The following is a 12,805-nucleotide window of genomic DNA, read 5'->3' as shown; positions in this document are numbered from 1 at the left end:
AAAAAGCAAAGTCTGCTTTTAACTGACGGAAAGGACAGCCAGCCCTCTGGCGGTGTGACACGCCGAAAGATTTCCAGGAAGAGGGGGAATAAGGGAAAACACAATAAAGGGAACAGACGTGACGCGGAGGAGAGAAGAGGCGAAGCTCGCTCCCCTGGGCAAGGCCGGCAGGCGTGTCTGGCTCAGTGCCGCCCCCAGCCCGGCCCAGCCCGGCCCAGCCCGGCCCCCGGGGCCATAAGAGCGGGCGCGGCGCCGGCGGAGCGCTGCCTATGATGAGCGGGGCGGTCGGGATGCAGAGCGCCGTGTTCCTGGCCGTGCGGCACGGCGGGCGCATGGAGCGGGCCGGCCGCCGCCGCAGCGAGCCGGAGGAGGCCGACAGGGGCAGGATGAAGAGAACGATGTGAGTCCCCCCCTCCGCCAGCAAGGACGGGAAAAGCGTTTTCCTTGCCTTCGGGGGCTGTGGGTGACTCCCGCTGCAGGAGCCGCCTCGAGGAAAGCGCTGCTGTCTAAAGCTGTGCGAGCTGTCATTTTGAACGAGCATCTCCCTCTTCTTTCTTCCAGCATTAAAGATTGGAAAACAAGACTGAGCTACTTCCTGCAGAACTCTTCCAATTCTAACAAAAGGAAATGTAAGAAGGCAGGGAAGCACTGCAACTACTTCAGGTAAGTTATGAGAAAGAGACTCTGTTTAAATAACTCGAGTGTTCCTCAAAAGCAGTAGAGCTTTAGCAGTGTAGTCTGATGTTCTCCCTCTTTCTGCAGACCTTCCCCAGAAGAAGCCCAGCTGTGGTCAGAAGCCTTTGATGAACTTCTTGCTAACAAATGTAAGTTTTTCTTCAAAAAGTAACATTTGGGAGCAAAGGGATGGAGAAGCTTATATGTCTGTAAGAGTTTGCTTCCTTCTGTATCAGCATTGAACCTCTCAAAGTAAAGAGCTTCGATTCTAGTCTTGCAAGTTAAATGCTTTTAACAATTTAAAGCCAAAATACATAAAAGTGTTGTTTGTTTTAATGTAAACTAATAATAAAACAAAGAATACCTCAGTAGTCTTTTTTTTTGGGGGGGGGGATTTCGTGTTTTTTTGTTTGTTCATTTGTTTTGTTTGTTTTGGGGTGGGTCTTTTTGTTTTGTTGGGTTTTTTTGTTGGTTTGGTTTGGTTTGGTTTTGGTGGAGGTTTTTTGTGAAACCCCTGTAGCTAAAATCATACCTCTCAGCTTGGCTTTGCCAAATGAGAAAAGGGCATTTATTTCCTGAGCTGACTGCGTAAACAAAGCAAATGCTTTCTGGTAATGTGGGAAGGATTCTGAAACACAAGTTCAGTGATCTTGGGGTTCTACTGTAGCTCTACAAGAAGCAGCATTCACTTGCAATGCAAAAAGACTAAGAAATAATACTGCTGTTTGCTCTTTGAGCTTGAGTCATTCTTTCCACTGAAAGAATATCCAGAGTACTGTAGCAGTCATATTTACTGCAGTGTAAAGGTTAACAGAGGAGAGAGCTTATCTAGAGAGAAATGGGGTATTTTAATGTATTCTCAGGCATCACAGGAGAAAACATAACCATAGAAATGGTTTCATTTTTTGTGTTTGCCTAAGAAACAGCAAACTCAAAGTGAAACCTGCCAAGCTGTTAAAGCATTAACTTGCTTGCAAACATTAATTATGGAATTTTTTTGTTGCCATGATATCACTGAAAAATACAGACCTACAAAACATTCTGGTAGAAACTGATGTGACCAATAGGTATAATCAAGATTCATGAAATAGTTAATTGATGGTGAATACTCTTTTCTTTCCTTAGATGGTCTTGCTGCTTTCCGAGCTTTTTTGAAGTCTGAGTTTTGTGAAGAGAACATTGAGTTCTGGCTGGCCTGTGAGGACTTCAAGAAAACAAAATCACCCCAAAAGCTGACATCGAAAGCAAAGAAAATCTACAATGACTTCATTGAAAAGGAGGCTCCCAAAGAGGTAAAGAAAAGCTGCTTAAACATAAATGCTCTATTCTATGAGTTCTTACAGCCATTACTTCTTTGAACTCAAGCTACAGATGTCAAACTGCATTGTACATAATCTCAATGTTCATGTCTGGGTCAGAATACAACTGCCTTTTCACCAAGCTGGAGAATGGCACAAGCAATGTTGCAGAGAATTTCCATTTTAATTGAGAAAAGATGTATCTGAATTAGTTTTGGTTTTGTGCAAAGGAAGTAATTTGAACCTGTAGTAATGAGGTCTTGCCCCTTTTCACCTCTTCAGAAGTTGTACTTTGTATTACACTTGCGTTCTGTTCTCAGGAGTAATGTCCCTCTTTCTGTATCTCAGATAAACATAGACTTCCAGACCAAGAACATGATTGCACAGAACATCCAGGATGCCACCCACACCTGCTTCAGCGCTGCACAGAAGAGAGTCTACAGCTTAATGGAGAATAACTCCTACCCGCGGTTTTTGGAATCGGAATTCTACCAGGAATTGTGCAAGAAGACTCCTATCAGCAGAGCAACCCAGGGCACATGAGTGATGGAGAGGAGGGAGAAGCAGCCTCTGAGCTGGTGAGGAAGCCAAGCCACAGCTCGTGAGCACCACCCTGACTCGAAGGGCTGGGGCACTGAGCACTCTGTTTGCCATGGTGTGAGGACAAATACTGGCTTCATGCAGAGCTGAGGGTCCCCGGTGACTCTGCTGGAGAGTGCTCAGGGGAGATGGCAGCAGCGTGCCAGCCAGCTGCCAGCACTGCCCTTCTCTGCCAGGGCTGCAGCAAGAGGTGGCTGTGCAGGAGCCCTTCTGTCACAGCTAAGGACCGACGCAGCCGGTCCAGACAGAGCTTCCTTCTTGTGGACAGAAGCTGCTCTCTGCACTTGGACACTGCTGGGAACTTGAGTAATTGGCTGCCTATTTATTTTTCCTAAACATCCCCCAGTGTTGCTGGTGTCAGGCTCAGTGTGCTCACGCCAGTTTTGTTACTGCCTGGAGCTGCCAAGAGCTGTGCTGGGTTTCTGTGCAACCTCCTCACAGTAACAGCACTGTGAGGGGAGGAAGGGATAGGATAACGCTGTTCCCAGAGGAACAGGTTCTGCAGCTAAAGTATGCAGGGCTGGGTTGTGTCAGCAAGGCTGTGTGGGGCCAGACTGAGGGCAGAACTTTGCCAAGGTGAACACGAGCTGTATAGTATTATATTTATATGTGGATTATGATTGTGTTGAATGCTGCAATGTCATAATTCTGTCTTGAAGACAGCAAGCTTCAGTGAAGTTTTATTGTTTTTAATAAACTATTTTGATACAAAGCTTCTTTTGTTGCCTAATTTGTGTTGCACACACAGATGCACACTGTCTAGCACTGGACTCCAGAGTATGGGGACCCTGTGGGTCCTGGTTGAGATCTTAATATGGCTAATTTTAAACCAGTTAGTTCTTAATCTTCGAAGTGAGTTTTCTGTTCAGGTTTTATCAACAGAATAAAAACCTTCCGAGCTTGAAAGTTTAACTACATCCTCTGTCCCAACACATCTGTGAAGCCAATCTCTAAGACATGCAAGGCACACATTCAGCTACCCATGATGCCAGATCAAAAAGCAGCAGTGCTGCTGTAGCACTCCTAGGAGGAAGCTTCACTAGAAAACCAGGTACTACAGATACATTGGGAGTGCTGCAACCTGAGATATTGCTATGAACATTTCCTGTGGAAATAAAACCCCAACGATTGTTTTAAGAGATGCGGGTTCTGTGCCCCTGGCAGCCTTACAGCTGCAGTTAAAATTGGTACTCTAGTATCAGTATCCAATGGCAACAAATAATAAACTGATCTGTCCCCCACAGCCCATCCACGTTCACACACTCCCAGTCCCACCAGGCTGCCCACAGCCAAACACACCATGATGCCAGGGATGGGACTGGCATGGGAGCAGCAAAGGGAGGATGACAGAACTGGGGCCTGCAGGCCAAGGAGTGGCTGCTGCTCAGCAGCTGGCCAGAGCACTGTCCCTTTTTTGGCTTCCATCAGGTTATAAAACTGCTCCTGCCCACATTCACTATTTGGGATATGAGCTGGAGCTGCCCTGGTGGAAAAATTAGAAGGATCTCAGTGAATAGCTGCAAAGGAGCATAGAGCCTGGACAAACGCATAAACAAGCCTAGCATTGACAGGGAACAGACATGCTGCAGAAAGCTGAGGAGTGAGAAGTTGCCCATCTGGGCGCCCCACAGTGAGACCAGACTGATCCCAAGCAAGTCAGTGCCAGCCCATGCCGTCCTAACACCCCACATAACTGTGCATGGGTCTGAGGATCTGGAATTGCTGAAACACCCCAGCAAACCTGGAATAATAGTAACTTCTAACTATCCACATATTACTGCTTTTAAACCACAGTGTCACAATAGCTGGTGTTTTTCATAGCTGCTAGAGGCAAACAGTTTTCCTACTCGTGTATCATAAAAAAATACACCTCTCACCTCTATGACAATGAAGAGAAATTCAAAATTGCAACTGGAGTATCTCTAGCAATTCCTCAAACAAGAACTTGATGCAAAGACTACACAATGATTTAAAAAAAAAACTGTAAATCTGATTTTTCAAGCCAACCACATGATTTTGAGAAACTAGGTCAGGAGTTTCAACTGACTGCATCCAGCAACAATTTGGGTTTTGAAGGGCTTGCCCTGACACCACAGCACAGTGCAAGCTGAAGGAGAGTCCTCCATGCTGCCAAGAGGCAATGTGTAAATTAACTTTCTAAAGCACAACACCAAAGCTGCTGACCTTCATCCAATGGTCTGTGGCACAGAGACTGGAGAGGACATCTGAGAGCAGGGCGAGCTCAGCAGCCAAGAGGATTCACCACTCCAGGAGAATGGGAAAGCAATGGCATGCAGTAAACAAATGGCAGTGCAGGAATCTTGCTCCATGGGTTTGTGTATTGTGGCTGAAAGATAAAACCAGATTATATTCACAATCAATCTGCTTCTCCACTTGAAATTGCAGCTCTCCCTTCAGAAAAGAGGATGCTAATGATGGTTTAAAGGGCTGTATCCTATACATGTATGTGTGTGGAAGGGTTTCTTGGATGAGCCTGTGATTTGGCAAATTGAACAGAGAAGAAACATGACCTTTGGAAATAGTTTTAGGATCTTCATGGGGGTTTTTGATGGTTTTTTTTTGTTTGTTTGTTTGTTTGTTTTGGTTTGGGATTTGTTTGTTTGTTTTTGGGGTTTTTTGTTTTGTTTTGTTTTTGGTGGGGGGTTTTTTTGGTCCGAATTTAACTTACTTAACAAGAGGGAAAAACTGGTCAGAAGCTGGGACAGCATCCCAAATTCAACTTCCTTCAGGTGGCACAGCTAACATGTGCCAGGGAGGAGCAAGGCTTCTATATCAATGCAAAGTGCACCACAGAGACAGGCCAGAAACAGGGCTGGTGACAGACCTACCTGCAGTGTAGGCTCTTGATCCATCTGGGAGCAAGAACTGTATGGGAGGCTGCATCTACAGCAGGGGGAAACAGAGGTATCTCAAGGCTGAGCTTAAATGGAGCCCCCTCCAATGGGCAGCAGCTGGGGAGTCCAGAAGGGACTGGTCAGGGCATTTAAGCCCATCAGCACCTTTAGATCCCTGACACAAATATGGAGATGTCCTTTTTCGAAGGTTCCTGCACTGTATGGACCCGTTTTTATGGTGGATTTGTGGTGAACACCCTCAGCAATTTGCCTCATGGAGTTCTGTGGCTGTGCTGATTGGCATTACCCTGAGTGCCCTGACTGGGAAACCAGGGCTGGCCAGCCCAGGGGATTGTTTTCCTGTTAGCCTACGTAGGAGTTTCAAATAGGAGTCCTTTGGTAATCTTTCATTAAAATAATAATTTAGATCAGAGTTTCCAACAGCTACAAAGTACCCATGAACAGCAATTTAAAAATATTCCATAAAAAAAATTAAATATTCCATTTCAGATAATCTAATTGACATAAATTAGTACTTGTGTTCCCCGGCCAGTTTTCCCACTTGGGATCTCATGGAATAAACCACGTTTCTGTGTTACAGATTTAGACTAGAGAATAGCGCAATGGCTTTTTGGATGGGAGCCTGCCTCTGAACTTCAGGGTAGCGTTATGATATTTACAGGGCTCGGAAAGTCGGCTGTCCAATATGCAAAAGACATCCGGGAGCAGAGTGGGCAGTTTAAGGAGCTGGCGTGTCCCTTTGCCTTTGAGGATGTCCAAGGGAAATGGAAATAGCAGGAGCAAGGCAGAGGGGCTGTGCCGGCGCCCTCTTGATTTGACTCTTGCTTTTAGGGGCCCCTGGGGTTAATGCGTTGGCCGGGAGCAGAGCTGGTGCGGCGGAGCCGGGGAGGTGAGGGGACACCGGGGGACAGCTGTCCCCAGGCTCCCGGGGCCATCGCAGCCGTGCCATGTGCACACCTAGGAGTACTCCCCGCTCTCAGCACGCTCTGTACTGAGTTAGGGAGGTTCTGTGCCAAGCGTGGCTGCCCTGTCTGGCCCCTGGCCAGCCCGAGCACGGCTCTTGGCAGAGCTGAGCAGTCTCTTGTCCTCGGTCCCTGCTGTTTGTTGTCCCCGATACCTGCCGTGGGCTGGCTCCAGGCTCGGCACACGGGGAGGAGTGCCCGCCGGGCAGGACAGCACTCTGCAGCTGCCTTCGGGCACATCGAGATGTCGTGTTTGTCCCTCGGCCCCCCTGCAGGCTGCCGGCTTTAAGAGCAGGATCCTTCTGTTTTCAAAAGGAGAGGTCGGCTTGCTCAGCAGCAGCAGCCCTTCAAGACGAAAAGGGAGATAAACGTGCAGTAAATGGGTCACAGTTGAGAGCTGAGGGAGCGATCAGCCGTGACTTCAGAGCTCTGTGTAGGTCAGGGTGGAGTGACACAGCTACACCGTCCCACTGGCAGATTACGCATGTTCCAACAGGCTAATGCCTGTGTGAATGCATAGGTCGCGACTGGAAATACACAGAATATTCCAAATAAAGACTCCTGGCTTAATTTTTTTTTTTTTTTTTTTTTTTTTTTTTTTTTTTTTTTTTTTTTTTTTTTTTTTTTTTTTTTTTTTTTAGGGAAGCACAAAATGCTGTGCAGAAGGCTATAAGAAGGAGTTGGGTAGCTGTCATGAGGAAATATGGGAGCCCACAATTTTTTCGAAGTGTGGCGTTCTGAAACACAAACACACTTGTAAACAATGTCTCCTTCTGTATGTTTCCTTATAAAAACAAAAATATCACTGTAGTATAAACCCCACTGTGCTCTAGAACAAGCAGGTTTGCTCACTGAAAGGTCTCTTGGTCTGCTCCTGCCCTGTAACTTTTGGAGAAGGTACCTATACCTCACATGCAAGAACTTTAGCAAATTTTTTTTTTTTTTTTTAGTCAAGGTTGCTGATTTCGGGATGATCTCCTGAAAGGGGATTTCACCTGCCTGCCCTTTGCCCTTTTCATGGCTGGCATAGGAAGAAATATGTTTCTTTATCACCTCCATTGGACACCACTGTTAATCTCTTTCAGTAATATCATTCATGTGAGAACCAAACATTTATCAGGGCAACAAACTAATGACAATGTCCAGTATCAAAAGGAATAGCAAGCAGCAATTACGTGATTTGCAGCCCACATCCTGGCTAATGCACCTGTCCTGCAACATGCCTGCTATATTTAACCCAGACTAATTATTACATAAAGCCTACTTGAGCAAAATCCATTTTTATGGTTGTTCATCATGGGTTTGAGAACGGTGTTGGATCTGGTGCCAAATAACCCCAGCACAGTGTAGAACTCCCGCCTTGTGCAGAGTTAAGAGTCTGCAGAGGGAAAACCAGCTCAGCATTGCCCAGCTGACCACCAGCGCTGCATCCAGGGATAACCAGAACCCTTCTTCGGCCTCCCCTGACCAAGGGGATGGACATCCCTGATTCATTCCCCACATCCTCACTTTGTGATAGAGATAGGAAAACCAAATCATTTATTGTTAGTCAAGGGATGTACATAAGAGCTAGAATGATATATTAGGAAATATTAAATAGAGATCCTCAGATTTGTGCAGAGCAATTATACCAATCTAGAGCATCCAGAAAATCTCAGTTAATGCAGTATAACTGAAATGGCAAAGCAGGGATTATACTGATAATCAGGTTGTAATAGCCAGCTCCTAAAGATAGCACCTAGAAACCCCAGAGGATTGTGAGTCTCTCTGAAACATCCCTGCAGCAGTCCCTGCTATGCTTTTAGAATAGGAGTAGTAGTTTGCTACTACTCCAGTCCAGTAGCCTAGCCTAATTACAGGAGCACTGGGATTGAAAAAAAGCACCACTGGCATGGGAAATGGCTTCCCAAGGGAAGACACAGCATTCCTGCCAGGCCAGCCACGTGACTGGCAACATGTTCAAAACAGGACCTTGCAGAGGATGGCTGGCCACTACTGAAGGGAACAACCTGCCAAGCATTTGCTTCACCCCCTTGAATTACCACTGAGTGAAGGTTTCAGGGTCAGGCTCAGGATGGGAGTCATCCCCTCTTCCGACATGAACAGGTAGAATTAGCATGGACTTGGAGAGGAGTCCCTGTGTTTTCCACTAGGAACATGTTTTCCATAGGAAATAGTAAGTGACTAATGATGATGGCAGTCATTAACAAGACGACAAATTAGGAAATAACGACCAAAGACAGCAGCAGGTCCTCAAACTAAGCACGGAATGGTGGAGCATTGCCCTGCAGCTGCCCGGTGGGGAGGGCTGGGCTCAGACAGGTCCTGCTGGTGACAGCTGGAGGACCAGGAATCGATGCCACCAGAAACAAACGAACATGAGGGGAACAAAGTACTATTTACAAGCAAAAAACCTATCAGCTGTAGGTTTTGCATGGGGTCCCACTGCCACAGACAACAGAGGAGCATGGAAGAACCGTCACTAAGGAAGCGTGGGTGTAGCAGACAGCAGATTGCCAGCAGATAGGAAATATTCCCCCCTTCAGATCAAGGGGAGCTTGCACTCCCCAAGGGTAGAAATAATGCAGCTGCCTTCCTGCTTTGCTGTGAACAAAGCATAGCTTATGCCTGTGGGCTTAGTACGGCACGAATTGCTTTTTCCAGGAACAAGTCACTTGCAGAGCTGACATAACCACAAAAGAATACACAAGATTATTTCAATACCATCTTACCAAAACTAGCCACATTCGGGCAGCTTTTTAAAATCTCAACATGCCGTTAACATGTGTATCAAAGTGACATCACCAGCTGGATGACAGCTGCTTGGTCACATATGCCCCAGTCACCACACCAGGGGACTGACAGGGCTCAGGATATGCCTGTGCTGGGACAGTTTCAGCATTCTTCAGTGAGCTTTCCATTGGGTGTTGCTAGCTGCATGGATTCAGGGAATTCTGCTCACACAAACGAGTGATGCGTCCCTCCTGTTACGCTGTGGTCTGACGCACCAAGAGCAGCTGATTTCCTGAGAAGTGGGACAGTCACACCGTCACACTCCCCCGCTCCCTGTCTGTCCATAGCTGCTCTTGCATCTGATTTAGCTGCTGTGCAGCTGCTTTGGAGCTGGATGAGCAAGCTGGTCAGTCAGAAAACTGGGGTTTTTTGGTGAATTTGTTTTCCACAGAATCAGATCATTCATCCAACTTAGCCTGCAGCCACCCAGATTCTAAACAAGGGTGACAGGGAAGAGAGGGACACACTGGTGAGAATGGCCTGAGATACAGGAAGATGTGGCTGACTGATGTTGAGGTTCAAGTCCCTCGTCACCACTTTTTCCTACTTTTCCCTTTAGACTCCACATCCACCTTGCTTTGATGCATCTTCACAAGGAATGTCATCCATCTGGAAATGGCACTGTTGATTTTCTGCCCCTTCTTCCTTGCTAACCCAGCCAGACTGGTAACAGGGTAGTACCTCAGGAGATATTTACAGACCATGGGAGCAGCTGAAATGGAGGATATCACCAGCAAAGCTGTGAATGTGGTTATGTCCAAACAGGGAAAGGGCAGCTAGGGTCATTCATTAAGAAAGAGAAGTGTTGGCTGATTTAAAAACCAATAAATAATTTCATTATACAGATCACCTGAGCACCTACTGATGCTTAACAGTCTGACTGGGAGGCACAAGGTTCAATTATGGCCTGGAAATAATTTTAGTACATTTGTAATGTGACCTGATCTGAGTCACTGGTGCAATGCAAATGGGCAAAAATGTCAGTGGACAAAGCTGCTCAGAACATCAGCATCCTTTTCCAAAAGCAGCCTGCCTGGCTTCCAAACAAATCTGGAAAAGCACTGATGCAAATTCATATCTTCCAGCAGTACATCTTCATTTATTTAGTGGCTTTCTGATGACGAGCACAGTTTCCAGAACAAGTAAAACTCATGCTGGTATAAAATAGGATACACTGCCTACAGTGTATTGATTTTTATAAGGAAAATATCTGACTACAAATCTGCTACCAGGAGACCATTCTAAGTGATTAAAGTACCTAGCTTTTTTTCCTGCTTTCACCAAGAAGTGATACCTTCCCAACTAGTTAGCATCATACTGATTTACTCAAGGAACCAGTATATTTGAGATGAGGGTTAGCTCTAACTTACTGTGTTGCTGCATCTTTCTTCCTGTGGAGTTTATAAATATTCTGCCACTCTCAGGCACTACCCGTAACACAGAAAGAGGTTTACTGGCAGCAGGCACAGCTCAGCAGCATCAGCTGAAGCTGATGTTATTATTGACTGTGGTTACTGGTTACATTTTGACTGGGGCCAAACAGCTCTGATTAAAGCAAGGACTTTGACTGCTCTTGCTTGAATAACTTCAACTTGCACCTAAATTTGCTCAAGTTTCAAGGAAATTTTATATACAGCACAGTGTTCCTAACTAATCCTTTATTTCCTACTTTAGTCTCTCCCAAAGAGGCAGGGGTGCATTACTTGAGAATGGGGATGAAACTAGGCAGCGCTGTGATTGATCCCTGATGTAGTTTCAGGAATGCCAAAAGACTTGGATAAGCTGGCATAGCAGGTTATTTCCCTTTCCTGGAGCCTGAAGACTGATGGTAATGATTACTACTCTTGCAATCTTCCCCAGCTACCATTTCTATTTACTGTTTCTATTTACTTCTATAGCTGCAGTATTACAAAACTCAGGGAATCCTTTTCACCCATATTTTCCTCTTGGCAGGAGTAAATGAAGTCAGCAGTATCAGAAATCTTTTTCCCTCTGTCATCCTTTATGAAGAAAGAACCCAATCTGTCCTTGGTCACTAAGAGCTGGATCTGACAGACAGAAAATAACTGTGAGATGACCTTGGAGCCAGGTTTCTGGTGTGAAATGTCTTTGAAATGTGTTGACAGAGGCTCTGAAATAGTGGGAAGCTGGACAGAGCAACGTAGGTCAAGTCAATGTGGTTAAGCATCACGTTCTCCGTTTATTCTCTCTCAAATGGTGGGTTATATATTTTTCAGGATGGTTTACAATGACAGGTCATAAAAAGAATGCAAACAAACACTCTTTATCTTATTCTCAAGGTGGCTGAACTGTTCACGCCACAAAAACTGCACCTAGAAGCCCACTATTCCATGTGCACTCCTTAACATAATTTTCTAGCTGCGCCACAGGCCCCACAGGCCCCAGGCCCAGTCTGTGATAGCTCAACCCTCAATCCAAATATAAATCATGTCCTTGCTCTCTAAGAAATTCTGCAACAGAAATGTAACTTTTATTACCATATTACCAAATGGCAGCCGTTGCTAGCGGGCTGCCATCTTGAGCTGCAGCACATCTTGAGCTGCAGCACAACTTTCTTTCCATTAACCTCGGCAGCTGCCACCTTCCTCCATAGGGGAGCATCTGGTGTTTTCCAAAATAGATTCCTCATGCAAGCAGCATTTACATTTCCCATTAACCTTTGACAAGAAACCCGGTTTTGTCTGAAACTGGTGTTGGAAACTCAGCCAACATCACTTCAGTCAGGTCACACCTGCAGTAATGCCCACTTGCTTTTTTCCAGGGTGAAGATCAAGCACTCCAAGACATACTGCTCTGCTGGAAAGTCTCAGCTTCAAAAATTTCCTTCATTTGTCACAAAAATCATAGAATGGTTTGGGTTGGGACCTTAAGGATCACCTCATTCCCACCCCCTGCCATGGGCAGGGACACCTTCCACTGTCCCAGGCTGCTCCAAGCCCTGTCCAGCCTGGCCTTGGGCACTTCCAGGGATGGAGCAGCCACAGCTTCTCTGGGCATCCTGTGCCAAGGCCATACCACCCTCACAGCAATACCTAATCTAAACCTATTCTCTTTCAGTTCAAAGCCATTTTCCCTTGTCACTACATGCCCTTGTAAACGGTCTCTGACACAAAAGGCTAACAAGGACAACTCTTGATTTAGACACAAAATAAAGCACAGTGAGTTACATTACAAGATATTGGAGCACTCTGGAGGTGCTTTAAAGTATTTTTCTTTCTGACTGGTGTTATGTAATAAATCCAAGTTATTAATTAATAGCTAGGTCTGGTGCCAAGGGAAATCATCACACTCTCTTCAATGACTGACCATATACATCTACCTATCAGCTACTGCTTGGAGAGGAGCTACAATCTGTAAAGGCTGTGTTTAAAATACAAGTGCTCATTAATATTAAAATAAAACATATATAAGATATCAAATCTTTTGAATAAATAGAGATTCTCCTCATGTGTATCCTTTCAGAAAGGCCTGAAATGATAATCAAGTAATCAGACACAGAAGCATGACTTTCATCTTTTCTCATTGCTTCATCTGAGAATCTGTATAGGGATTTTGTAAGAATGCAGCTAAACACGTTGAA

General features: G+C 45.5%; 1 protein-coding gene across 1 annotated transcript; it reads left to right on the top strand.

Annotated features, from left to right (window-relative positions):
- The first annotated feature begins 277 nt into the window (after positions 1-277).
- Positions 278-3,285, top strand: LOC136365029 (regulator of G-protein signaling 2-like). Its single transcript, XM_066325290.1, has 5 exons — positions 278-400; positions 562-663; positions 763-824; positions 1,801-1,967; positions 2,322-3,285. Exons 1-5 carry the CDS (start codon positions 291-293, stop codon positions 2,514-2,516), a joined length of 636 nt encoding a protein of 211 aa, XP_066181387.1. The 5' UTR covers positions 278-290; the 3' UTR covers positions 2,517-3,285.
- The last annotated feature ends 9,520 nt before the right edge of the window (positions 3,286-12,805 follow it).

This window comes from Sylvia atricapilla, chromosome 9 (assembly GCF_009819655.1).
Source record: "Sylvia atricapilla isolate bSylAtr1 chromosome 9, bSylAtr1.pri, whole genome shotgun sequence".
Taxonomy (NCBI): domain Eukaryota; kingdom Metazoa; phylum Chordata; class Aves; order Passeriformes; family Sylviidae; genus Sylvia; species Sylvia atricapilla.
This window is presented reverse-complemented; position numbering and strand designations above follow the sequence as displayed.